Genomic DNA, 25892 nt, shown 5'->3' with positions numbered 1-25892 from the left:
CTTCTGCTCCACATGCTTTTATTCTTCTGCGTCGGTATTTTTGGTTTTTTTTGTGTGTGTGTGTGTGGAGGGTTTTTTTTAGGTTTTGTTTTTTTTTTTTGTGGGTTTTTTTTCCTGTTTTTTCGCTCTAGCCCCTCCTGGGTTGCCCTGTGCCGGGCGCTGCCCGTGCCCGCTCCGCGAGCCCCCGGTGCTGCCTCCCTGTGCAGGCCTGGCCGCGGGGGGGCGCTGCCGGGGGCGGGGCCAGCCCGGGCACTCGGTGCTGCCCGACGGTGCCGCCGGGGGGCGGCTTCATCCGGGTCTCGGCAGCTGCTGTGGTCGGTGTGGCGGCGCCGTTATGGGGCAACGGTGCTCGGCCTCCGCCGTGGCCGAGAGCCGCGTGCGGCGCGGCCGGCAGCGAAGGGTAGCAGCCGCTCTCCGCCTGGCCCGGCCCCCCCCGCCGGCGAGCGTGAGCCCGAAGGAGGTAAGAGCCGGGGAGGGAGGGGCGAGGGCCCGGGCTCTTCCACGGGCCCGCCCGCTGCTGAGGCGGTCGCGGCGCGCGCGGGTCGGTTAAGCTGACGCCGAGGGGGAGCGCGCGGCTGCCTCGCTGATCACGGTGAGGGGAGCGGCAGGGAGGTGGCGGCGGGGCCTGCGGGCGGCAGCGCGGTGCGGGCGGCCCGGCCCGGGCGGTACCGCGCCTCTGGCCCCGGGCGCGGGCGGGCTGTGCCGGGGCCTCCGAGCCAGCCGGCAGCGGTGCCCCACGGCCGCGGGTGCTGCCGGCGGGCGGCCGCGCCTGCAGCTCGGGGCTCCCCTCTGCTTCGCTCCCTGCAGGCAACCATGAGCGATCGGAAGGCGGTGATCAAGAATGCGGACATGTCCGAAGAGAGCCGTGGAGTGTGCCATTCATTCTCTGCAGGAATGCAGTGTGGAGCATGACACTGCAGCTCACATAAAAGGATAAGTGTTTTGCTCACATTGTCGTCCCTACTGAATGCTATATGAACTTCCAAAACCAAGCAGAAATGTTGGTGGGTAAGTAGTTCTAGAGAAGCAAGCTCTGTGGTCATTAGATAATCCAGTCAGGCTTCTTCTGTAGACTGCTGTCCTGTACCTCTCCAGTCCCTTTTTATGTGCTTTTGCAGTTCTTCCCCTTCTTTTTCACAATTCATTCTATGTAAGTTCTTTGCTCTCTAAAACCAGCACTTGATTATGTAGAATTCCTAGTGGCCTCTTCTGCAGGAGCTTGACATGCTATATAATCCTGCCTGTCTCTGCAGTTGGGAAGGAATTTTTGCAGCTGTGTGACTCAAGAGACCTGTCACTCCATCCTCTTCTGCCTGGGTCCTGTTACTATTCTTCTGGAGGGTGCTTAGAGCCATGAACTGTTGCTCAAACTCCCATCTTGTTACTCAGTTGTGTGGTAATGGCACGAAGCCTGGTGCCATCAGCCTTCCCGAGGAAGCAGACTTCAGTCTTCAAGGGCAGTGGCAGGGCGTTTGCTGGCATGGTTGATGTTTTTATTGTAGTTAGGGGTAAAACAGCAGAAAAAACCACACCCCAGAAATTGCCAAAACCACCACCACTTCCTTGTATTTATTTTCTTTCCACAGCCAGCTTCTTTGCTAATGTGTTGTGTTCTGTCTTTAAAAATTTTATGGCTATCTGTCCTGTTTTTCTAGCATTGCTTGTGCTGTTTCATACTTCCCTGCAAATGTGGATGACTAACTTTCTAACAAAGTTTCTTTTCTCAAATCCAAAGCATCTAAACATGGTGGTAACCATCTTCATAATTTGGTCAGTAATTCTAAAAATCATAGACCTAAACAGGGAACAAGCAGGTGTTAAAATGAGGCCTTTCATTATTTAATTTAGGCTTCTCCTAAAATATTATTTGTTAGCTCTGCCCTTTTGCACTTCAGCCCTACTTGTAAGAAACCTGGGAGGCGCTCTCCCGGCTTCCAGCTCTCATCCCTGAAATAATGGCAAAGAGATTAGCAGATGCGCTCAAGATATTTCAGTGTTATTTTAAGGATTCATTAAAATGCCTTTAGAATCTGTTGCCTTGTGTTTTTTATCCCCTTATTGCTTTGAAGGAGAAGTTTAAAGGTATCACGGAAACTGAGTTCCTTTTTTACTTTCACAGTTGTTTGCCCCGGATTGGTGGAAATACTGGTTCTTTACATCCTCTGAGGCCATTGTGTTCACAAGCTTATTCCCCTAGCACTGTCAACTTGTACCGGCTTAGGAACTGACAGTGGTTAGTTCCTTCAGTTCCACACCGCTGTTACTCTTCTGAGACGGTTCTTTTTGTTTGGGTGGGTTTTGGGGTTTTTTTGAGTGTGTATGTCGCTCTGGCCCCTCCTGCGTTGCTGGAGGTGCGGCCCCGCAGCCTGAGCCGCCGCGGCGAGCAGAGGCCGAGCCCTGCGCCGGGCGCTGCCGGTGGCCGTTCCGCGGGGCCCCGGTGCCGCTGCCGCCTCCGTGAGCGGGTCTGGCCGCGGGGGGGCGCTGCTGGGGGCGGGGGTGGGGCCCCGCAGCTCCCGGCGTGCTCTGCGGCGGCCCAGGACTACGCGTCCCGTCGTGCCCACGGGCCCGCCCGGCGCCGGCTCCATCCGGGTCCCGGCTACTGCTGCGGGCGGCTCGGCGCCATTACGGGGCAGCGGCGGCCGAGCCGGGGCCGGGGCGGCGCCGAGGAGCCGGTGGGTGCCTGGGTGGCGCCGACCACTCGGGCGGCAGGCAGCGCCGGGCCCCGCGGGGCTCCGTGAGCAGCTCTTTCCCTCGTCGCCCGGAGCCCCCGCAGGCCCGGCCCGGCCTCCCGCGGCCCTCTCCGGTTCGAGCAGAGCAGCGAGAAGATGTCGCCATGAAGGAGGCCGAGTCCGCGCTGCGCCGCCCCCGCCGGTCGCCCCCGCGGGCCATGAGCCTGGGCCCCCGCCGGCTCCGCCAGCGCCCGTCGTGCCCCCCCGCTCAGGGCCGCCCCTCGTCCGCCGGGGCGCCCGTTGATGCTGCAGAGCCCGCCCGGCGCGACCCCCGCCTCAGCCTCCGCCATGGACAAGAGCAGCCCCTGCGGCTCCGGTGCGCCTGGCTCCTCGGCCGGCAGCAAAGGGCAGCAGCCGCGATCCGCTTCGGCCGGGCCCGCCGCGGGGGAGTCTAAGCCCAAAGGCGGTAAGAGCCGGGGCGGGGGCGGGACCCCCGGGGGCTTCGGGCCGTTGGCGACCGCTCCCCGGGCCTGGCCTGGGGCCGTGGGCCCTGGTGGCCAAGCAGAGCGCGCCGCCGCCGGGTGCTGGTGGCCCAGCTGGGCTTAGTGGGCTCCATGCCGGGGCCTGGTCCTGCTTGCTGTTCCCATCCTCTCCCAGCTGTTTCCATCCTCTCCCGGCCTCGAGCTGCGGTCGCTGCTCCCCGCTTTACTTAAGCCTTGATCTCCATTAGTACCGGCCTAATCAGCTTGAGAGCTAAAGCTCTGCTCCTACAGTAAGAACATACATTTGCCAGTGCCTGTTAAAAGAGAACCCTGAGCTTTATCCCGAACTCAGGAACATACTTTTTTACATCTCCCTGAGAAGGCCTGGCTCCAATGCGCCGTATTCCCCTTGCTGGCTGTGTTTCGATAACCTGCTTTGGAGGAGCTCAGGGTTAGTTACGTATTGTTTGCTCATCTGGCATTTAAACCACAGAGTTACTTCTGTCACTGCAAACAGCTGGTGCTGCTGACGTAGCAGTTCGTGTGGAGCCGTGGTGGCTCCTGTCAGCTGTCTTTTCAAGGTAAGACCTAAGCCGCCTCCAGTTCTCCAGACCTGTTTGGGAGCAGAGTGATCCTGGCAGCCTTACAATTTTTTTCCTAAAACCTAGAAATAGGGCAGTAGTGATTAAAATTAGTGTGTTTAGTCCCAGAAGTATGTGTGAGAGCATCAACAGGTTACTACAGCACCATCGCTGTACTAATTTCCTTCCTCCTCAGTGGTTTGTTTCAACTGTATGACTCCAGGTCTCTGAGAAAGCAGCAGTGTATTCCAGAGGGTTAACAAAATGAGTATCTTGAAGGTGTTGACTTTTTGGGGGCTTATAAATGCACTCAGATCCCAGGTAAGCAGGTATTACCTGCTGTTCACCAGTATTAACTAATCTGCCACAGGATAGACTGAATTGGGTGACATGGGAGGTGGCTTACCCACAGCTCCCCAGGCTGTGGTGTGATTGTGCGATTATAGTGGAATTTTGACTTCAGGTTCAAACCTAGTAAAGTCTGTCTAGGAAGAATTCTTTAGGCAGTCATTTCTGAAAGAACTCCAAACTGATTTGCAAAGCTGTTTGCATCAGCAGCAGGATTTGATGTGAGAGTCTTATTATCCCTAGCTACTGTTGTTATTTTTCAATCTCTCATTTCGTTTTTCCTCCCCTCTAATGAAGGGACCAATGGAAACAGGGGATATCACATGTTAGGTATGCAACAGGAGTTTTAGAAGATGATCTTTGGCTTCTGATGGAATAACGAAGTATGTAAACTTCACTGCATGTATTGTGAGAGGCAACCTGCAAGGCTGATGGACACAAGGTTTTCGTGTTGCGGGGGACTGGTTTCTGTCCCTGTCTTGCCAAGAGATACCTTAATCGCTACATCTCCTTTTTCAGTGGTATGTGATGCTGTATGGAGGATTGTTCACAGAACACAAACAACCTTCAGTAAGGCGTGAAGATGGTCTGTCTTTGGCTGATATGCCTTCATGTAGAAGAAACAGTATCTGTAGTGAGAAAGGAAGTAAAAGGCCTGTTGTTCCAGCCCAGAATAAAAGCATTAAGTGATTTTTGTGGAATCCCACCTTTTACAGACTTTAAACAACGTTGCTAGTAGAAGAGGAACAGTGAGGAGAGAAATCCTGATGTACCGTATTCTTCTACTCCATTAAAACAGACTAACTTTTATTAAAAAACAAACACACTTTTTTTTGAGGCAGCGGAGACCAGAGGGATATGGAATGAGTTACCTCCTTTACACTGTATCGAAGAGGCCTGGCAAAATTAGAATCTCTTTTATTAGGAGCAGATTGTATTTGGGAATACTTTAACTGGAGGGTACTGAAAACTAAAATGAGAACATTCCCTTGGTTGGATTAGGGCACCCAACCTAGGATGAACATGCAGGATGCAGTTGTGTTAAGTTGTGGCTATATTTTGGTAACTGTTGCATGCAAGACACTGGCTTGTCACTATATGGATTTTTTTTCTCGAGTTCCTTATTCTACAGGTAGCTGATGTGGTCTGCCCCATTTCTCCTATTTCAGGAAAGGTTTAGGATGTATTCTGAAAATTTTCTGTCTCCTTTGAAACGGCAAGTATTCTTATGGACCACAGACCTTCCCCAGAATGCTGACCTTCAGTTACATACGTGACTTTTGCGTTGATGGTCACTGATTTTAAGTCCAGTCGATCTCTTGCCATTTAGATGCTTTCCAGAGTTACCTGCTGTAATCAAGTTCAGCTGAGGAAGTGGCCATTCATGAAACCTTGTGGTAGCTTCGTCTTCTATTTCTCTTGCAGCACAGCTTGAAGTGGGCTAAGTGGAATACTGTAAACTCTTGTACTTGTTGAAGTTAGACTCCAGCTATCTTTCAAACTTGGCCTTAGAAACTAAATCAGACTTGGAAGTTTTCAACAGAAAAGTTTCTTTGGGTTGTATTAGTGCACCAGGAGTCACATCCCATTAGGATGGGATGAAGAGCTAAGGGAAGATAGACTTGATGGGTTTCTCTGCAGTCCTTAAGACCTGATGAACAACATTAGTCACTCAAATGTTCCTGGGTCTTGTTATTACAGTGTGAGCCTGCTTAACTGGGGTGTGTGACTGCTCAGTCACCTCTTGCTCACTGGGATGTTTGCCTTAGCAGCAGCAGTAGCTTCAGTGTGTTTTCATGAAATCACCCTGCGGCCTAAGTGTGTTCCACCACCCAAATGCCTTATGCAATATGGTTGGCTTCAACACAACTCTGCTGAAAAGAGAGGTGAACAAAGATGGAAGGAACATGCAGTCCTCCCCGCAGTAGCAAACCAGTACTGCAGCTCCAGGACCAAAGTGGTCACCTAGAGCTGCTGAACTCGATCTCCTCTCTGGATCTTTGGAGATAGAGGTCCTCAAACAGAACATGGCATCCAGCAGGAGAAACCGCAGATGTCAGGGCTTGCTCTGGAAGGCAAGAACAGCTTTGTTGCTAGTTTTATAAAATTATATAGATAATATTTTTTATAAGTCTGCATTCTCTTGCAGTATGGATGGGTAGATGTATTTATTACAGGTTAGATCTTGTAAGAACAACAAAAGGACTGAGGAGCTGAGTGAAGACTAAGTACCTCACCAGCACTGTTGCTGTTGCTCATTCCTAATTTGCCATGAAAAGAAGGAAAAATAGAACACACGCCCCCAAATCCAAACCTGCACTACTTAAAACTGGCATCTAATAAGAGGGTTTGGCAGTGAGAATCTTCCGCTTTTCTCCCAGCATGATTGCAGGTAGCCCTGTCCTGCCCTGCTCTTCATGGGAATGCAAGGAGGAATGATACAAAGCAGAGAGCTCCCTGACATGTGGTATGCTGGACAGGTTGGAAGGAAGAGCATTGCTTAGATTTGGGGTGGGGGAAAAGTGTTCCCGTTTATGAATGCATATTCCAAGTTCTTGGTTGTCTGTTGACTGATTTAATTACTACTCTGATGGACCAGAATCCTCATGAGGGTAATTATTTGGAGGGTGGGAGGGGGAGCTTGCAATCCGTAAAATCAGGTTCGAAGCATTTTTAGACTGTCGTGTAAGGTCCTTCCTAGAAAAGGCACAGGTGGAGAGAACTTCCCTATAGAATGTACAAGTCAGTATAGTGCCTCCCAAAGGCTTTAGGAGTTGGTTTGAAAGGACCTGTAGTATGACAGGAATGTGTGTAAACCGGCTGACTGACACATTTGATGGTGACTAACTTGATTAAAACTATAAGTGGTAGGAAATTCTTCTGTCAGCTGTAGGTGCGAGCTGTTCCTCATTCCTGGGCCTTGTAAAGACCCACTTCAGACTGAACTTCTCCTTATGAGTTGTTTCTTTTCCCCAGTTGATGATTGCAGAGAAACTGCATTGATTGATGATATTGATACTGACACAATAGGCATGTACCCCTCTAGCACACTCACTGAAATTGTAGATTTAAGAGGGTGGTTGAGCTCTAAACTGACAAGCTCTGCTTCTGAATAACTGAAGTAGTAGTCCAGACCTCTTCAAAATGACTGACTTTTTTTACCAGAGACTCAGTGGTGTTGATTATAGCCTCTTTTCTATAAACACTCTCCAAAAAGGTCTAGCTAAATAATCATTCAGCCAGACCTGGTCACACCCTCAGTACTTGGCAGCTTCTGGTGTGTTTTTTTTCTGATAACACTCAACTCATGTCTTTTTAGGCTGACATGCATTACAGCACTGCAAGCTATGCAAATATGTGTTTTAGTTACACATCTGTGATTCCTATAGATGTTGGTTTAATTCAGAATTAAAGGATCAGCCTTTTCAATAGCAGAGTAAACGACCAGTTCTGGTGATGAAGTTTGTCTGCAGAATAGCTCTGTCACATCATGTGGAAGTAACAATAGTGTCCTTTTACTTTTATAGCTGTAGTTGCAGGCAGAGACTGAAGTCTGCCATGGGCAAGAAGCAGCAGACCACCATGAAAAGCAGTCAAGTCACTTTTGTTACTGAACTTACTCTTAAGAAGCCATATCCTCAGTAATGTACTATAGCACACAGATCTTCCAGTCTGCTGCCCCCCTGTTTTTGGGTGGAGGTGGAAGGGAAAACTAAAAATAACAAAACCATGAGAGTTTGTGTGAATGATCCCGTTCCAGCTGTTTTAAATGCTCGAGTCGATTGGAAGTGGTGCCAGGGAAGGGGAAGACTGGAGGCACTGGTAACATATGAGAAACATGATCCTGAATCACAGTGGTGCATTTGCCTACCACGTAAGATGTATATTAAGGGGTGGGGAGCGCTACAAAGTGGGAAAAGGGAAACCAGTAGGCTTTTATAAAATGGATCTAGGTATTGTATGAGGCGCTGCTGTTTGTGTAATGCTTACTGAGTATCCAGAGTGACTTTGGGCCTGGCTGGTGTGGGTAGACATCTTGCTGGGCCTGTAGAGTTCTGCGTCCAAGCTTATCAATATACTACTTCTACAAATAAAAGCTAGGACAACTGGTGGAAACACTAGGTTAAGTGACAGGTAAGCAGTCCATTGTGTCCTTGGGGCAATCTTGTGTTAAGACTATTAGAAATACCCTCATAGTATTAACTTTTTGTTCTAGCAGTGTAACAAAGCAGCTCTTCAGACACAGGAAACCCCTCTCAAGAGCCTGACTGATTTTTCTGCTCTTGCGAGTTTTATTCCTGCAGTTTTGTGCTTTGTGCTTCAACACTGTGTCCTGTGTTAGGGTCGGTCGTGTGCCCAGCGTTCTTTTGGGCAAACAATTCTTGTTGGATAGGTTGGTGGACTTAGTACTTAGGTATTAGGTACATGCCCTGCAAGGCCAAAGCATTGGGTTCTGCTTCAAGATCGATTGGTATTTGTTGGCCTTGTGGAAAAAAAAAAAAAAAAAAAGGGTATTTTTAAGACAGGATTAGTTCTGTTGGGGTCTTTTGAGCACAGGCAGCAGAACTGAGTGAAAACAGGCAATGGGGTCTTGCAAAGTGGGGGACTTAAGGCAAGTGCAGGCAGCAGTATATTTGTATAAGGGAACAAGATATGATAAATCGTGTCTTTTCAGAAAATGGAAGGGAAGAATGAACTAGTCATTGCCAACGTCTGTAATAGGTCATGAAGGTGTGGTGTTGGCGTTTATCACTTACTGTACCAGGCAACACGCTAACATCTGGTGATGGCAACTCCCAATCTGGCTAAAGAAAATTCGACCTTTCTAATACAAGATAAAGCACAGCAAATACATCCTTCTCAGACTCTTTGACCAGTTCTTTGGGCAGTGGTAGAAACAAAATGGTCTGGGTTGTTGGGGGTTTTAATGTCTTGGTAAACACCAGCCTTTTAACCAGCGCCCAAGGCAGTGGCCGAGGTGAGCATGTCTCTTGAGGCAAAGCTAGCGGAGGTGCAATAAATGTGGACGACGGTGAGGCTGCCGATCTAATTCATGTTTCTTCTTCTTTCAGATGGAAAGAATGCGAGTGGATCCAAACAGCGTTACAATCGTAAAAAAGAAACTTCATATTCAAAAAATGAGAACTTTTCCAGTCAGTCCCGTCGCTCCAATTCACAGAAAAGCAAAGCTTTTAATAAGATGCCCCCTCAAAGGGGAGGTAGCGGCGGAAGTGGCAAACTTTTTAGCTCTTGTAATGGTGGAAGACGAGATGAGGTGAGAATTTTAATGCCGTGCCTCCGAGGCCTTCTTTCTTGGGACGAGAGGATCACTCTGACCTGCCTAGATAGGTCTTCAGTGTTCAGCTGCTGGGCTGGGAAGGGAGGAAGCATCGTTGAGATGCCAGAGTGAGTGCGAGCAGAACAACTTGGCAACAACAGAAGAGGAGCGCTCTCTGCTCTTGAGAGACTTGCAATAAAAAATACCTTCTGAGGAGTGGCTACCTAGATAGGCTGTGTACATATCTCATGAAACAGAGGTCCTTCATGAAAATACCTAGTGATAAAATTTCTAGCTTTTAAGTCTGAGGTGATTAGAATCATTTAGCTTGGAAAAGACCTTTGAAATCATCAAGCCCAACTGTAAATCTAGCAGTGCCAAGTCCAGCACTAAACCGTGTCCCCAGGTACCACATCTACTGTCTTCTAAACACCTCCAGGGATGGTGACTCCAGCACCTCCCTGGGCAGCCTGTTCCAATGCTTAACAATCCTTTCAGTGAAGAAATTTTTCATAATATCCGATCTTGACCTCCCCTGGCACAACTTTAGGCCATTTCCTCTTGTCCTGTTGCTTGTTGCTAGGGAGAAGAGACCGACACCTCATTACAGCCTCCTTTCAGGTTGTAGAGAGTGATAACGTGCCCCCCGAGCCTCCTTTTCTCCAGGCTGAACAACCCCAGTTCCCTCAGCTGCCCCTCATAAGGGTTTGTGCTCCAGACTCTTGGCCAGCTTCATTGCCCTTCTCTGGACACGCTCCAGCACCTCAGTGTCTTGTAGTGAGGGGCCCAAAATTGAACACAGTATTTGACGAGTGGCATCACCAGTGCCAAGTACAGAGGGATGGTCACCTCCCTTGTCCTGCTGGCCACACTTTGGATACAAGCCAGGATGTGGGTGGCCACCTGGGCATGCTGTTGGCTCACGCAGCCAGCTGTCAGCCAGCAGCCCCAGGTCCTTTTCATCCAGGCGGCTTTCCAGCTGCTCTTCTCCGAGCCTGTAGCATTGCATGGGGTTGTTGTGACTCAAGTGTGGGACCTGGCACTTTTCCTTGTTGAACCTCGTACAGTTGGCTTCAGCCCATTGATCCAGCCTGTCCAGATCCCTCTGTAGAGCCTACCTACCCTGAAGCAGTTCAGCACTCCAGCCCATCTTGGTGTCTGCAAAGTTACTAAGGATGGACTTCATTGTGTGAAAACTAAGCAAAACAAGTACAACCTGTGCAAATAGTAATCAGACTTATATTACTGGCCATCTAAAAGAGTATCGTCAGGATCTGAACAACTTTCTTCTGTTGTTAACCTTGACTGCTAGGTTTTTCTAGCTTTTACTTGTCCTTACGTAGGTTGTGTTTATGCTCCTCCTTGCGATCAGTGTGGGGTAAGACCACTCAGTTCTAACTTCCAAGTTCTCATGCACTTCTAATGCTGCACTGCTTGATTTGCAGAACTGGAATGGGAGAAGGTGAGTGAGTGGATGCTTCATGTTCTGTATATAATTACTGATGGGGCCTGGCTATCAACTTGTACTGATGCTTTTGCAGGAAATTCTAGCAAGTTCTAACAAATGTTGTTGTCTCTTAGGTAGCAGAGGCTCAGCGGGCAGAGTTCAGCCCTGCCCAATTCTCTGGTCCCAAGAAGATTAACCTGAACCACTTACTGAACTTCACTTTTGAACCCCGTGGCCAAGCAGGCCATTTTGATGGGAATGGACATGGCAACTGGGGGAAAAGGAACAAGTGGGGACATAAGCCTTTCAACAAGGAGCTCTTTCTACAGGCCAAGTGAGTGGAAGATCAGCAGGGCTCTTAAACGTCTAAAGAGGCAGCTATAAGGGATGATCAGCCAGGGAATTGTGTTTGACCTTGACAACTTGTATTGACTTTTCCAGGGTGAACTTACCTCTGCGTAGTGTTTTTAGTGGTAATGACTACACTTGAATAAAAATAGATCAAGTTGTTGCCTTTACCTATTTACAAGGTATCTGATGGAGTGAGTCCTTTAGATACAAACAAATTAGTCTTCTGCTCTAATTTTTTAGCATCAGTTTTAGAATGTGACACTCCATTTGGGAAGACGTAGGTAGTTCCCTTATGGAAGACAGTAGTTTTTTACAAAAAATAGTGTGTTGAGATGGTAGGTGTAGCAGTTGCTGGATGAAAGCTAATCTGAATTTATAAGTCCTAGAAGCAATTACTTGTATGGTTGTTAGTTGTTAAACTGCTGATTATTTCACAGGCCCCTAGTATGTAGTATAACCCAAAGGATGATCAGCATAGTAATCCAGCAGCAGAATTACTTTTGACTGGAAATAATGGTCACTTTCACCGGAATTTGAAGTGTGTTCAAGACTTCCTGTATCAGATCATGTTAAAGATAATAACTATTTTCAGCATTGATACTTCTGATTTTTCCCTATTGTTTTGTGGCTTATTGTAGTGAAGCCTATTTGCAGGAGCCCCGGTAGTTCTAGTTTTTGTGACCATTTTTTTTCCTACTTGTGGATTCCCTGTTTTTTAATAGATCCCCGATGGAGCTGGCTGTTTCTTACATGTTTCTGGAAGACCACTCTGCCTGGCTCATTCTGTAGTTAGTATGTGATGTTGTGTCTAAGTCAAATTAGACACACCTGTGTTCTGGAAATCTGGTTGTGAATTGAACTCTTTCAGGTTTTGTTGGTAAAAGTTACTGACAGCGTCTAGCAGTTTTCTGCTGGACAAAGAAGAAGCTCAGAGAATCCTATAGGATAGTTCTCAAAGAATTTTTAGAAGCAACTGAGTGGATCATCTGTCTCTTTGCCTTTCCCCAGCTGCCAGTTTGTTGTCTCTGAAGAACAGGACTACACAGTCCACTTTGCTGATCCAGATACCTTGGTCAACTGGGACTTTGTGGAGCAAGTGGTCAGTTGTGATGGGCTAGATTTTTTTTTTTTCTTCTTCTTACTAAGAAGCTCAACCTGTCTTTAACTGCCTCTTTATCTCTGTGATGTTACATAAAACTCAGCTGTTTTTGAGTTGAGGCCTCTTCTGTCACTCCCACAATACTGGGAAAGATCTGTCATGGAATATATTATGAAATACTTTCATGACAGGAAAAGAGAAGTGCTAAAATCTATTAGGAAAATTAGCAGCTTCTTCTTGCTTTCGCAGATGGGAGCTCATCAAAAATAGTATCTGACATTCTGTAGACAGAGTCCTTGTGATCGAGATATTAACAGAACACTTGGGCATGAGTCCATGGAAGAGGACTAGAGTGTAGAATTCTGAAGAATTATTCTGTGCATAGGTGGCCTGTCTTGCCTAGCAACAAAATTGAAAATCTCTTGAGAATTGTGGTCAGAACTTTGGGTTGCCTCAAGTAGAAACTTATTGTCTGCCAAGACTTGCCTTGGTATATGGTGTAGGTGGAGAGGAGGAGGTAGGCTTACTGTTACCTGACGCTGCAAGAGAGGTGAAAAATCTGGGTGCTTGGTTGGCAGTTATGTCTCTGCAACGCACAGATGCTAACAAAGTGTCTGACTAAACTAGCGTGTTCATGGAAATAGGTAAGTTCAGTCTTGCAGTTAAATAGGGCTGCCCAAGTCTGCTTGGGTAAATGAGGCGACAGAGCTGATGTGCTGTCTTCTCAGTGTCTGAATTCGGATGATGAAGGTGCTGCTAACTCTTAGAGATGATGAATATATGAGGGGAAACGTGTGAAGAGTCACTTTTCTAATGTCATCAGGGTAGAAATACCAGATGGGTGGCTTTGAAGGTTATTTTGTGTGCAGCCTGAAGGTGTTACTTAGTATGCAGTGTACTTAGTTTCTTGGTAAATAAGCAGAACCGTAACAGCTGGAAGATTAATATGTTAGAGTAGATCTTACAGGTGGCTGCTTCTGTAGCACAGGAACTGATTTCCAGGTCTAAAACCTGTGCTGTTCTTCTCATGTGCCATTTCAGCGAATTTGTAGCCATGAAGTACCCTCTTGCCCAATATGTCTGTACCCACCGACCGCAGCAAAGATCACCCGCTGTGGGCATATCTTTTGTTGGGCGTGTATCCTTCACTATCTCTCCTTGAGTGAAAAGACCTGGAGTAAATGTCCCATTTGTTATGGCTCTGTTCACAAGAAGGATCTCAAGAGGTGAGACTTGATATTTATTAAATTATATATCTTTTTGAAATTATTTTTTTTTACGCTACTAACCTTGTTACATTACAGTGTTGTTGCAATGGAAACACGTCAGTATGCAATTGGTGATACCATTACGATGCAACTTATGAGAAGAGAGAAAGGTGTTCTGATAGCGCTGCCCAAATCTCAGTGGATGAATGTGGTGCAGCCTGTTTACATCAGAGGTGAGTGTATTTGGGTACTGGTGGTTGGCATCGTGCTCCTAACCACGACTAGGACTGGTGTAGAGGGGGTTTACCATGGCAATGCCATGCTGTCATCTTAAAATAAACCAAACTACAAAACATGGAGTTTAGCAGCTGAAAATGACCGGAGATTAATAATAGGCTTTCTACCCACACTTTGTTTTTTCTAAGGCTTTAACTTGCATGCTGTTTCCCTTCGTGTTACTGCACTGCAGACTCCTGCCTTCTCAGTCATTAGCATTAGTTTGATGTGTGTTTTGTATCATAACGGTCATTGGTGTGACTCTTGCTGCTTTTGTTGGCCTCTTGGTGTCCATAACTTTTTTTTCCTCCTGGCTCCTCATTATACAACTTAGCAAAAATAACTGTCTCCGTGTCTAAACTATTTCAGGGATGTAATCTTCAACAAGGTTTTAATCATCTTCGCTTATCAGCTAAAATCTGTGAATGATATCTGAAAATAATCAAAATTACTGCAAACCTATTCCAAACATCTGTTGCCTCACTTCTTCAGTTTTCTCCAGTCAAGTAATGTGACTAACCCATCATCATCTTATCTGTTAGTATCACAAAAAAATTTGTGACTCAAGAAATAATTTTACTTAACATTGCTGTTTAGTAGGCTGTCTTGGCTCACTTCATTTTGCAGTTGCATTTGTGAAATGCTGCGTGCATTTAAGCTCTCTGTAAAAAAGTCTCCTAACGCATGATGGGTATCCAGCATGCAGGGTGTGTGCTTACATGTTTCTCAGTATTTGAAAGAAAAGGACTTTAAATCCTTTCATAAAACAAACAAATATACAATTTGAGATCATTCTAAACCCAGGGTATTCTGCATTAACTTGGTGTTCTGTAGACATGGTTGGACCCTTGGGGAGCAGGAAATACAGGTACTGTACTAGTATGTGATGCTGTAGTTGCTGTTCATAGTTAAGATAAGGTCTCTAGTAACAGAGACTACCACCTTTTGCTAAACTTGCAATGCTTCAGCTTACTGTTTCTGTTGTGCTTCTTGTAAAAATCCAATAATAATGTTTTGTATAGATTTTTAATACATACGGGCTTATGGACTAGTCTGAGCCAAAACAGAGGTCGCTTTTGCAGAACTTTCCGGTTGCAGTATTTTTTAGTATGTAGAGAAGAAGAAGAAGCTGCAGACTGCGTTGTTTCAGGAAGTTTTCACCACTCAAGGCTTCTCAAAGGTGATGCTTCCACAGCATAGAAATTTAGGCTTGATTTTTTTTTAAAAAAAAATATATATTTTTTTTAGTATGTAGCAACTGTGGGTGGTAAAGTGGCAGGTTGAAAGTGGCAGATAAACTGCTGTGTGGGGTACAGGTACATGTGTGCAGCGGAGCAGGTATGTGGTACCAGCTTGTGTCATTGGTGATACACTGGTAATACCCAGAGTCTGTATCAAATTCTTGCTAAGTATTGTCTGCCCTGAGGTGGATTAACTTAGAAAATTGAGCAGTAACAAAACTTCAGAAGAAACAACAGTCCACACTGGTGCCTCTGCATGTGGATATTAATGATTTGGTGCTCCTCCTGTTCAGATGACCAGCACAGTCAGTATTCAAAGCTGCTTCTGGCATCCAGGGAGCAGGTCTTGCAGCTGGTGATTCTGGAGGAGAAAGCAGCATTACTAAAACAGTATGAGGAAGAAAAACACACCCCAGAGGCTTGCTTTATTGAGGCGGCTATCCAGGAACTGAAGGTGAGAACCTCTTTGGAGGCTTTTAGTAACTTTATTTTTAAGAGTATGCTGAGTGCTAAGCATCTATGTTCTGCTGCATAAGTGGTTGTGTGTGATTATTCTGGTCTCCATGATGTATGTACTGGCCAAGGGGTGATGTTTGCCACTAGAATAGTGTTAAAAATCTTGGACGAGACCGTAGCCTGGTGGACATGAGGTATCTGGTGTGATATTCAGGATAACAGAATAGAATAGAATAGAATGCTTTTTACTGAATGGTATTCTTTCCATAAACATAACAGAGTTTGCTTTCAGAGGAAGATGTGTTTCCCTGTCGGGTCCAGCAAGTTTTGGGATAACTTGTGTCAGGCAGACATGAGCAAACCTGTAGAATAATCCTTCTCAGAGCCTTTAGGCATCCTACAATGGGTGTGCTTTCCAGTAATAGGAAGGAGAGGACCTCTCTTCAAGAATCACTCTTTGTCACAGATGAATTAGAGATATATGAAAACCTGAAGTATAGAACAAAGCTAAAAATAACTGTGGTGATAGTCTCCTGGCTTAAATAGCAAATTGAAACGTATTATCTTTGGATGACTTGTAGGAGCGAGAAACAGCACTCTCTGCTGATCAGGATAAAAACAATGGCATTGCTGGAATCAGTGCAGCTGTGGAAGAATTGGTCCTAGAAAGCTCCAAGGCTGTGGAGCCTGCGATTTCCCAAGAGAAAAAGGTGGGTGACAACTGTGCTCTGGCAAATCTTGTTAATACTTAATTCTGCCACTTTACACTGCAATGTATGGTTGAACTGGTGCCAAAGATTTTTACAGAGGTGACTACCTTTTGAAGGAGGTGATGTGGTAGTAACTGTATGCTCTCTGCTGTGATAGTGTGGTGTGGAGTATCTCTCTGCGTTTGATGAGGAGCTTGTGGAGCCTTGCTCTGATCTGTCGAGTTCCTTTTCACCTCCTGTGGAAGCAGAAGAGGCAGTGCTGGATGAAGAGGAAGTACCTGAGGTGGACACTGTAGGGGAACCAGATGTGAACACTACAGAAGAACCAAAACCAGCTGAAACAAGCTACCAAGAATCTAAAAATGCAATTAGCAGTGGACATCTTAGCAACTCTCCTTTTTACTATTTCTATCAAGGTCAGTGCAATGAAATCCTGGAATTATGGGGGCAGAGATGCCTCCTTTGGGATCCTTCTTGTGCAAGATGTTTGTCACTTCATTAGATGCAGCTAACCCCTGTGAGATGAAAGTCCCACAAGAAAGGAGATTTAATTTTCTTACTGGAGAATGTACTGAGGTGGGGAGAAGGGTATTAAAAATTAACAGGCAAAGAAGAATTGATGATATCTTATCTTATAGCGGAGGATGGACAGTGTATGTATCTTCACCCTGTGAATGTTCGATGTCTTGTTCGTGAGTACGGCAGCTTGGAGAAGAGTCCAGAGAAGATAACTGCAGCTGTAGTGGAGATAACTGGTTACTCAATGACAGAGGTAGTTATTTTATCTTCTTTTTAATTGAGGGCCCTTGTTTTAGCAGATTGATCATTGTAGCTGACAGATGAGACTTGTTTCTCTTCAGTAATAAATAATATCTATGAATGGGTAGGCATGCTAATCTGTGAAGGGCATCTGTGTAAGGTGCAATATCTTATATTGCTTTTGATGAGAAGGCTGCAGTCTAGGGTTTTTTTTCTGGAAGGTAGGAAGTTCTAGGAGTAAGAGAATTGCAAGCTTAAGATTGGTTTGTTGTTAAAGCTGTCTTAAAAAAAAAGTAAATTAATTTCTCCTGTAAGACAGTAGCCTGAACTAGACAGATTATCATCTTTCTTAGCCTGAAGAAGTGTTCTGCCTCTGTCCTGAACAAACAGTTGTTTCTGAGTGTCAAGGATAGAGGTGGGATGTTACGAAAATAGAGAGAATGGAAAAAAGCTTCAGTGTTTGAGATAGAGGGAGTGGAAGTGCTTAAGGCACTGAAGTTCTGGAAGAGGGGATGGGTCTTGAATTCTCTTATGTCAGATGAAGACAACTGTAAGTATTGGCATGTGCAGTAAAAACTATACGTTAATTCTTAATTCATTTTAAGAAAGGATATGCTCAAGTAAGAATGGATCTAGAGGTAGTAGGGAATTGTCTACAAGTTTTTTGGCTCTGCAAGGAAAAACAAAACTTGGCTTGTTTCAGTCTAGAAAATTTAAGTGTAAAAGGCAAATTTAGTCCAGTGCAAGAATAATTGTGTCGGAAGACTGGTACTGTAGAATTTTATTACAGGGATGTGAAAAGGGAGGTATAGCAAGAAAATCAGTAAGCAAGATGGAATAACTGCACCAAATCTGATTATGATGTAGCTGGTGGAGGTCTTGGAGCATTTGGTTCTGACCCAAGGCACCCTTCACGTGTTTGTAGTTCATAAAGTGATTATTGTGTCACTGCTGCTGTCTTTTTCCATTTGATTTGCTGAATGGTGGGCATTCTATCTCCATAAGCTATTCATCACTATGGCAGCCTCTAAACCTTGTTGTGAAGATATATCTGCTCTTTTTTTTATCAGGATATAAGACAGCGTCATCGCTACCTCTGTCACTTGCCCCTCACCTGTGAGTTCAGCATTTGTGAACTGGCTTTGAAGCCACCTGTCATCTCTAAGGAGACTTTAGACTTGTTTTCAGGTTGGTGCTACCTTTCTAGTAAGCTCTGTTGTGTATCCATGAGGGTGAGGGGGAAGTCGTTCTTATCCTTATGGCAGAAAAAGGACCATACGTAGTAGCTTTACTCCTCTTGCACCAATTGTCTAATGACTACCAGACAGAACGACCCCAATTCACTGTTTTATAGACAACAGTTATACAAAGGATAAAAAAGCCTGACATCTTGGAAGAGCGTATGTTGTTTGTAAGTGTATTTTGTGACTGATGTATTACAACTGAATACATTGTTCTCAAAAGTGGAGAAAACATTGCCAAATTATTGGTATTTTTTGATAATCCAATGCTATGCGTTGCTCCTAGATGACCTTGAAAAGAGGCGGCGTCTACGGCAGAAGAAAGCTCGTGATGAACGACGACGTGAACGCAGAATTGAGATAGAAGAAAACAAGAAACAGGGCAAATGTAAGTCAGGATTGAGCATAGCTGTTGGATTTCCAGTCATCTTTAGTTGCTGAGCTGATTTCTTGAGCTATAGGGTGAAGTCTAAGGCCTTTAGTTTGTAGCATTACTTAGAATAAGATTACAAGGTATTAGAAACAGCGTCTGTAGAGTGAAAAATATAAGCTGTTTCAGTCAGGATGTTAAGTGTTGTTATGCAATTGCTGCATACTTGCACATCATGGGAGAGACAGAGGGCATTCGAGGGCGCAGATATCTCCATGGTTCATATAGCTCTCAGGATTCTTAGTTTCTGTTTTTATAGTAATCATGATATGGAGTGAAAAGTGAAGAAGGAAAAAAAATACGCCTAGGAACTGCTTCCATCCAGCAGCAGGGCTTGTACTGGTCTCTAAAATAGAGGGTGGAAAGCAAATTGAGTTGGCACCTCCTAGACTCCTGAAACAAATTGCATATTGCCAGTCCTCCCCCACGTTGAATAGTGCTTTAATTTAAAACCTCTTTCTAGATCCAGAGGTCCATATTGCTTTAGAGAATCTGCAGCAGTTCCCTGCTTTTACCTCTTGCCCTGGAGAAACTACCAGCATTGATCATCAGAGCTTCTGTCTGTCTCCTCTTGGCAGAAGCCCTGTGTTTCAGACAGGTGAGCATCTGGAAAAACACATTGCACCTAGCTCTTGATCGTTCTGGGATCTACAGCTCGGGTCATCACGATAAACTTTCTTAATACTGATCCTAGATTGCTTGTGAGATCATACACAAAAGGCTGACGCGGCTAAGAAACATTCTGGTCCTTTGTCTGCTTTTTACTACCTCTACTTCAGTGACAGTGAGATCTGCATTGTAGTTACCTCATGTTTTAAATTTTTTGCTGTGGCAGAAGAAAAGGAAGGAAAAAAATCCCCCCAAAGGGAATGTATGCCAGGAAAACACTATTGGCATTTTTTTCTACCCTTCCCCACTATGTTATAGTAAAACACAGTTGATGAGCACTCAGGTTGTTGTCCAGTGATGTTTTACCAAATGTTTTGTCTTGCAGTTCATAAAAAATCTTAAATAGAAACTGTTCCTAAATATTTTTTTGGGGGGAGGAAGGATGGGACAGGACCAAAACCACCAAAAAACCAAAGAAAAACCAAAAAAAACCCCACCAAAACAAAAAACCTACAAAACACCCCAGAATAAGTAAAAAACCCCCCCAAAACAACAAAAAACCCAACAACCAAACTTAAATTACCCTTAAATAAAACGACTGAGGAAATTTGAATTCCCACTGTGTGACTGATAGATGGAACTGATGAGATAAAAATGGTTAATTACATAAGATAATAAAAGTTCATTTCTGTTTCATCCTGATAAGCAGCATAATGAGTGCCTTTGCCAAAGGCTTTAATTATCTGCTGCTTTCTCTGTAGACTCTATTCCAACTCCACTGTCACCTGCTGCCAGCCAGGTCAGCCCATTGCTCTGTGGGAGTTTAGAAGAAGAGTCTCCCTTCCCTTCCTTTGCCCAGGTAAGCCATGTAACAGTCTAAATCTTGTTGGAATTGCTTGTGTCTTCGTTAGGGATTGGTCTGAGAACAAAACTGCTTCCCCCACAAAACCAACATGGGATAAATTTTATGGAGACGGCATAGGGTTTGAGTGCTTGAAGAGGTTCCTAGATTTTCTTGCCCCTTGGGGGGGATATGCAGGATTGGTCTAGTACATGGGATTTAATTGTCTCTTACAACTTTTTTGATAGATGTTGAGAGTTGGAAAGGCAAAACCAGAAACATGGCCCAAACCTGCTCCAAAGACAAGAGGTAAGAAAATTTGGCATTACTACTTCAGGTTCTTTACCATACAAGAAAACTTGTAACTTCACAAGAAACATCTGGAGTGTGGAGGGGCATTTGCACTGTAAAAGTTGTATACAACCTGCCTCTCAAGGCCCTTTCCTTCTTTCAGATGAGAACACTCTGGCTCTCCCTGTGCCAGTGGATAGCGATGGAGAAAGTGACAGCTCTGACCGCATACCTGTGCCCAGCTTCCAGAATTCCTTCAGTCAAGCTATTGAGGCAGCCCTCCTGAAACTGGACAAACCATCCACAGCTGATCATTTATCAGGTAAAAGGCAGAGGGGGAAGGCATGAAAAGTTTCTGAAGTGAAAAAAAATTGAGTATTTCCCCTTCTTCCTCTCAAAGAAGTGAGAGCAACGATTTTGGGGACCAAAAATTGGCTGCAGAATAGTTCTGAAAATTGTCAGGTTGTGGTTTCTGAACAGCTTGACTAGGGCTTCTGTTAGCTTAAAGCAGCTCTTTTAGTGGGAGCTGAGAAGATCTCCAACTAGCAAAGAATTCTGTTAGGACAAAGATGGCTTTCCACAATCATGTTTGCCCCATCTCTACTGGAACTTAATTTAAGCTTTATCTCAAGGAAGTTCAGGTTGTCCACTTTTGAACTAAAAATACCTGAGCTGCTGAACTACCAATTAAGTTTGACCAAAATATCAAGGTAACTGGTAGCTGAAACTTCAAATGAGGGAATCTGAAACAAATTGAGATGAACTTAAACCTCCAAGCCTGGTGCTGGCTGATAAAACTCATTTATAATGCTCAGTTCTGACTTTCAGCTTTGGCTTCTGTTTGGAGATGGCACTGAATGATGGAAAGAGTTGCATGGGAGGGACTGGGAGTTTCAGTGAAATTGAGTACCAGCTCCAGTTATAGTGGGGTTTTGACCTGGATGAAAGGGATACTTGTATGAAAGGCAGACTGCTGCACGCCTGCAGTCCTAGGATCTGCTGTTGCAAGAGCAACTTTAGAATCAGTTAGGCATGTTTGTAGGTGTGCTTTAGGTGTGATGCAGTGTCCCTTTGTTTGTCTCCAGTAATTTTCTAGTTGAAATTAAACTGCCTGGTGCTCAGTGAGTTGGTAAGAAGGACCTGTAGAAGTCATTTAGGCTAGGGAAGACCATTTATTGTTTCTGTGTGATGTTCCTGTTCCATGAGAAGAATGACAGTATCATTTTAATTCTTCACAGAGGAAAAGGGAGGCAAGAAAAGAAAGAAACAGAAGCAGAAGCTATTGTTCAGCACCTCTGTTGTTCACACAAAGTGATTCTGCTATTCAAGAGAAGTTTTCTCTCCTGGTTTTCTTTTTGTTTTGCTTTGTTTTGCTGCTATAGTTTAAGTACTTAAATTTGAACAGACTAAACTTGTGTTTCCAGGGCTTCTAGGGGGTTCAGGAGGAAGGCATGACAGTGTATGCTGAAGTAAGATCTTTTGATTCCAACTGCTTAATCAGTTTATACTGAAACAAAGTTTTGAAAGAAACAACCCAGAGGCAAATCAGCCAAAGCTTCTGGTCAGTGCCAAGTCAAGTTCTTCTGGCCTAATAAGCAGAATGAAAGTCTTTACAGCTGTGTGGCACTGCCAGAATACTGCAATATTACCTAAGTGAAGAGGCAGAGAGCCTTTGTTTCCCTAGAAGTATTTGTGGGCAGAAGTCCATCTGACTGTGCTGTTTCAGTAAAGCTGTCAAACTGCTCTCTTGAGAAACTGGTTTCTGCTGCATTGGAAATGGGCAAAAGAGCTTACTGACTTTAGGGTGTTGGCTGCTCTATCTGTTCTTTTTCTAAAGAGCAAGAATTCTTCCTGTTCTCCTGGCTTGGAAAGATTTAAAGCTGAAGTGAGCGTAAAGCAGAACTTGGCTACTTGGTTTTGAAGTGACTCTTGAAGAATTTGTGTATTTCAAGATGTGTACTGGCACTAGTGGTAGAAGGAACCTCCTGACTTCCCTCAGTTGTTCAATTCTGTTTTAATGTGGGTGTGAGTGAGGCTGCTATTTTTTTTTGGTTGTGTTTTTTTTTTTTTTGCCAACCATGGGCTACACATTCTTTGTAACCTGATCATATAGAATAAACACTCCACCCTAGGGCTCTTGGCTACAACTACCTGAATAGTATTTGATACTGGCTGGTCTTGAATTGGAGGAACAACTGATAGCTGGAGTCAGTAGATAGCTTTTATCCCCCAGCAAGCACTGGGGTCTCCTGTACTGGGATAAAGGCCTGTATCTGCTTGGTCCTGGGATGCAAGTTGATCTGCACTAAGCACCTCGGGCTATAAACATGCCTCTTCTGGACCCCTCCCTGCCCTTCCTGTGGGTGGTCACATTCTGCACTGCTTGTGGTTTGATTTGAGCTAATCAATGAGTTAAGTGGTGTGGATTTTGTTGAATAAAATGACCTATAGGTGTGATGTTCCAGTCAAGGCCAACAGTTGCAATAAATCATATGCACACACACTTACAGTACATACTGCACACTTCCTGACCTGTAACTGTACTGTCATATCAGCGTGGAGCACAAGAACGCTTAGCTGCACAAACTCAAATCTTAACCTTCCTACTGACAGAATTCATTCCAGGGAGCTGGTATAAAGTACCACCAAACTTACAGTGCGAGACCGACAGTGTCCTCTGTTGGTTTTGGCCTCACTTGCACCGGTGGTCTGCATGCATTTGCACTGGCTTTTAAGTCTATGTGCTCTGTCCCTCTGAGATGCTTCCTTGGTCAGATCAGTCACAGTATGTTTGAGACTCCTGGAGTCAGATACTCTACCACCACTGCTAAAGTCATTAGTTGCATCCCTGTTTAAAAAGTTTATGTCAATACAGTGATGCTTGATTTCAAAGGAGTAGGTTCCACGTTATACCACTGCTTCCTCGAGGCAGTGAAGCATGTGCACATGGGAAGCTAGTACCAAGGAGTGTACTTCACAAAACTCTGTATGTGGCTGTAAACCAGGAAGAAGGGGAGAGGGCAGAGGTAAGGATACTTCCAACTGCTACAGGACGATAGAGGAAGCATCTGCAAAGCATTCTTTGAAAGCAGCCTGACTTCACGCTTGGTCGCAATTAACTACATTTGATGGGAAGACAGTACAGCTTGTCAAGAGACTGCAAAGAAACTAAGACAAGGTGCCTGAAAGTGTTAACACATCTTGCTGTTAATGCTTTACATGTACATCGGGAAAAGTATTGGTGAGGGCAGAGAAAGCAATTAAGAAAGTTTCAAGTATGCAGTTAACTGTGTTCACAGTACTATTTTTTCCTGTTTGTAATAGTCGTTTTAAGCCATGGAACAGGAGAGTAACTACTTAGTGTCTAACCAGTATCTGTTGTGTTCTATTATCTCTACACATTTATAGTCAACTTTGCATTGGGAAGAGAGACAGAATAGCTGGAGCTGGTGTAACTCACCTCCACATCTCACAGGCACTAGAACAAGGGAAGTGATGCTGGCAAGGAAGGCTGTCCCATCTGCAGGGGCAGTCTCCACAGGACAGCATCTTCAAGTTGTATCTTGTTTTCCTATGGATTCAAGAGATAATACCAGCAGCGCTACTTTCCTGTAACCGATTGGTGTAAACTCAATAAATATCTAAGCAGTACTTGTACCTATGAGTTTTATAACGGGTCTGATGGAGTTGAGCCTTACCTTGCATTCCCTGTAATCTCTGCTCTGATGCACACAACTGGTGCTTTTGTGACTCAAAGCAATGGATAGCCCTATGGATGACAGGTACACTTGGAGATAAGGTAAAAACCAGCAATATGTTAATGCTTTTTCTGTACTGAAGGAGAGTAAATGACATTCCTTGTCTATGCCCACTGCCTAAAGCTCACTTGTACCTCAGCATGAAGACGACATTGAGCTGCTACACTTCTTAGGAGTGCAGGTGGTTTTGACTCTTGGAGTAAACCAGGCAAGTAAGCTACTTAAGTAAAAACTTTTTTTTAAAAAAAATTTATTTTAGAACACTTGGAATGGGGGAATGAAGTGTAAATTTGAATGGGTGCTTTTTCTGTCCCCTGCTTTGCTTAACACTGAAGGTAACTGGCAACATCTTGATTTCACAAGTACAGGACAGAGGTGAACATTAAAGATAACGTTTAGTCTGTCTCTATGCCATCATCTTCCTCATCTCCACTTTGAGACTGCTCTTCTGTAAGGGAACAGCTCAACAAGGACTTCTGTATACACCGTCTTTCCTCTGCAATAGAGTGAGCAACAGAGGGTCATTTCTTGATCACATATGCCGGAATAGCCTCAACTTCCAAAGAAAGGAACATTTATCAGTTCAAGAATTGAGAAGTAGCCCAGCATATCTTACAAAACCCCTGGGAACTGAGGCAGCATTTTGGGAAAGCAGCTGGAGGAACTCACCTTCATTTGTACAGTTCTGCAACAACATCAGCAGCTGTCTTCTATTATACTGAATCAGAAATTTCTGACATGTTCTTATGGTACCTGTAGGAGTCACAAGAACAATATGTAACTATCTACAAAACCAGGTGTTTAAGAGCTACTAGTATATTTTCTGAAGATCACTGTATCAAGTGACAAATGCCCCAGGTAACAACTTTATCAATGCAAGTGCTGAAAAGGGGCTGTAGACTTCCTTTCCCTACTGTTAAGTGGTGGAATAATAATTTCTAACGTGTACTGCCTGTTATTTGCCCCAAGTGGTTAATTTTCAGGATATAGACAATACTATACTTTGAATATACATTTTTTAAAAGAAAATGAAGTGATGGGGTACTTGCTGTTCTGGTTTTGTGTTAAATGTAACGATTCAAGCAGAATTAATGAGGATTTCAACCAAGAACCGCTGCTGCCTGTTTCTTGCTTAGATCAGCCAGATGCTGTGCACACACGAGCTGTGCCCATGGCACCCACAGCAGCAAGAGGGGCTTCTCGAGCCTGGGAGGTGCGATGGGGCTCTGCCGCCTCCCGCCTGGCACCGGAGACCCTCGGGGGCGGCTGACCTCCGACGTGCAGGGTGTGCAGGGCGCAGGGGTAGCGCTGGCCCCGGCTCTCCAGCTGCCTCACGAAGGGGAGCGCGGAGCAGAGCAGCCTGTAGAAGTCCTTGCGGCAGCGCAGCAGCACCGTCCCGGTGTAGGCGTTCACGTACTTCACTGCGGGGGCAGAGGCGCAGCGGTGAGCCCGGCCCCTCCCGCAGGAGCCCCCTCACCGCCCCGCGGACCCGGGGGCGGCGCGTCCCGCCGGCACCTGTGAAGGAGATGGAGCAGCAGGCCAGGCCGTAGTCCCCGTGCACCCGCCCGATGGCGTCCCTCACGGCGAGGCCGACGGCGCGGTCCTCGATGCACTGCCGGCACCGCGGGTCCTCCGAGACCACCTCGCACAGCACATACCTGCAGCAGACCGCGGCCTCAGCGGGGCGGGAGCGCCGATTGACCCGCACCCGCGCCTCCTCCCTTACCTGTTCTTGAAGCGAACCATGGCGGCGACAGCGCCCGATCCGGACGGACGTTGCGCGTAGCCAATGGGCCACGGGACTCCGCGCACTGCAG

The 25892-nt window shown here is 45.5% G+C and overlaps 2 protein-coding genes across 3 annotated transcripts; one reads left to right on the top strand and one right to left on the bottom strand.

The window, feature by feature from the left end:
- The first annotated feature begins 305 nt into the window (after positions 1-305).
- On the top strand, positions 306-23968 carry RNF10 (ring finger protein 10). 2 transcript variants are annotated; one of them, XM_040605201.1, is made up of 18 exons: positions 306-460; positions 808-1008; positions 9153-9355; positions 10940-11139; positions 12165-12255; positions 13297-13481; positions 13560-13696; positions 15274-15434; positions 16018-16146; positions 16304-16562; positions 16785-16918; positions 17976-18093; positions 18433-18534; positions 19040-19174; positions 19947-20044; positions 20275-20335; positions 20481-20639; positions 21556-23968. In XM_040605201.1, exons 2-18 carry the CDS (start codon positions 975-977, stop codon positions 21630-21632), a joined length of 2283 nt encoding a protein of 760 aa, XP_040461135.1. In that variant the 5' UTR covers positions 306-460; positions 808-974; the 3' UTR covers positions 21633-23968. The 2 variants fall into 2 exon arrangements, with proteins under 2 accessions (XP_040461135.1, XP_040461127.1); XM_040605193.1 differs by lacking the exons at positions 306-460; positions 808-1008 and adding an exon at positions 2556-3135.
- POP5 (POP5 homolog, ribonuclease P/MRP subunit) lies at positions 22339-25892 on the bottom strand. Its single transcript, XM_040605228.1, has 5 exons — positions 25802-25892; positions 25591-25733; positions 25347-25496; positions 24745-24828; positions 22339-24571 (listed from the first exon to the last, which is right to left on the bottom strand). Exons 1-5 carry the CDS (start codon positions 25819-25821, stop codon positions 24471-24473), a joined length of 498 nt encoding a protein of 165 aa, XP_040461162.1. The 5' UTR covers positions 25822-25892; the 3' UTR covers positions 22339-24470.

This window comes from Falco naumanni, chromosome 1 (assembly GCF_017639655.2).
Source record: "Falco naumanni isolate bFalNau1 chromosome 1, bFalNau1.pat, whole genome shotgun sequence".
In the NCBI taxonomy this organism is placed as follows: Eukaryota; Metazoa; Chordata; class Aves; order Falconiformes; family Falconidae; genus Falco; species Falco naumanni.
Note: the sequence above shows the minus strand (reverse complement) of the source record. Positions and strands in the feature narration are given on the sequence as shown.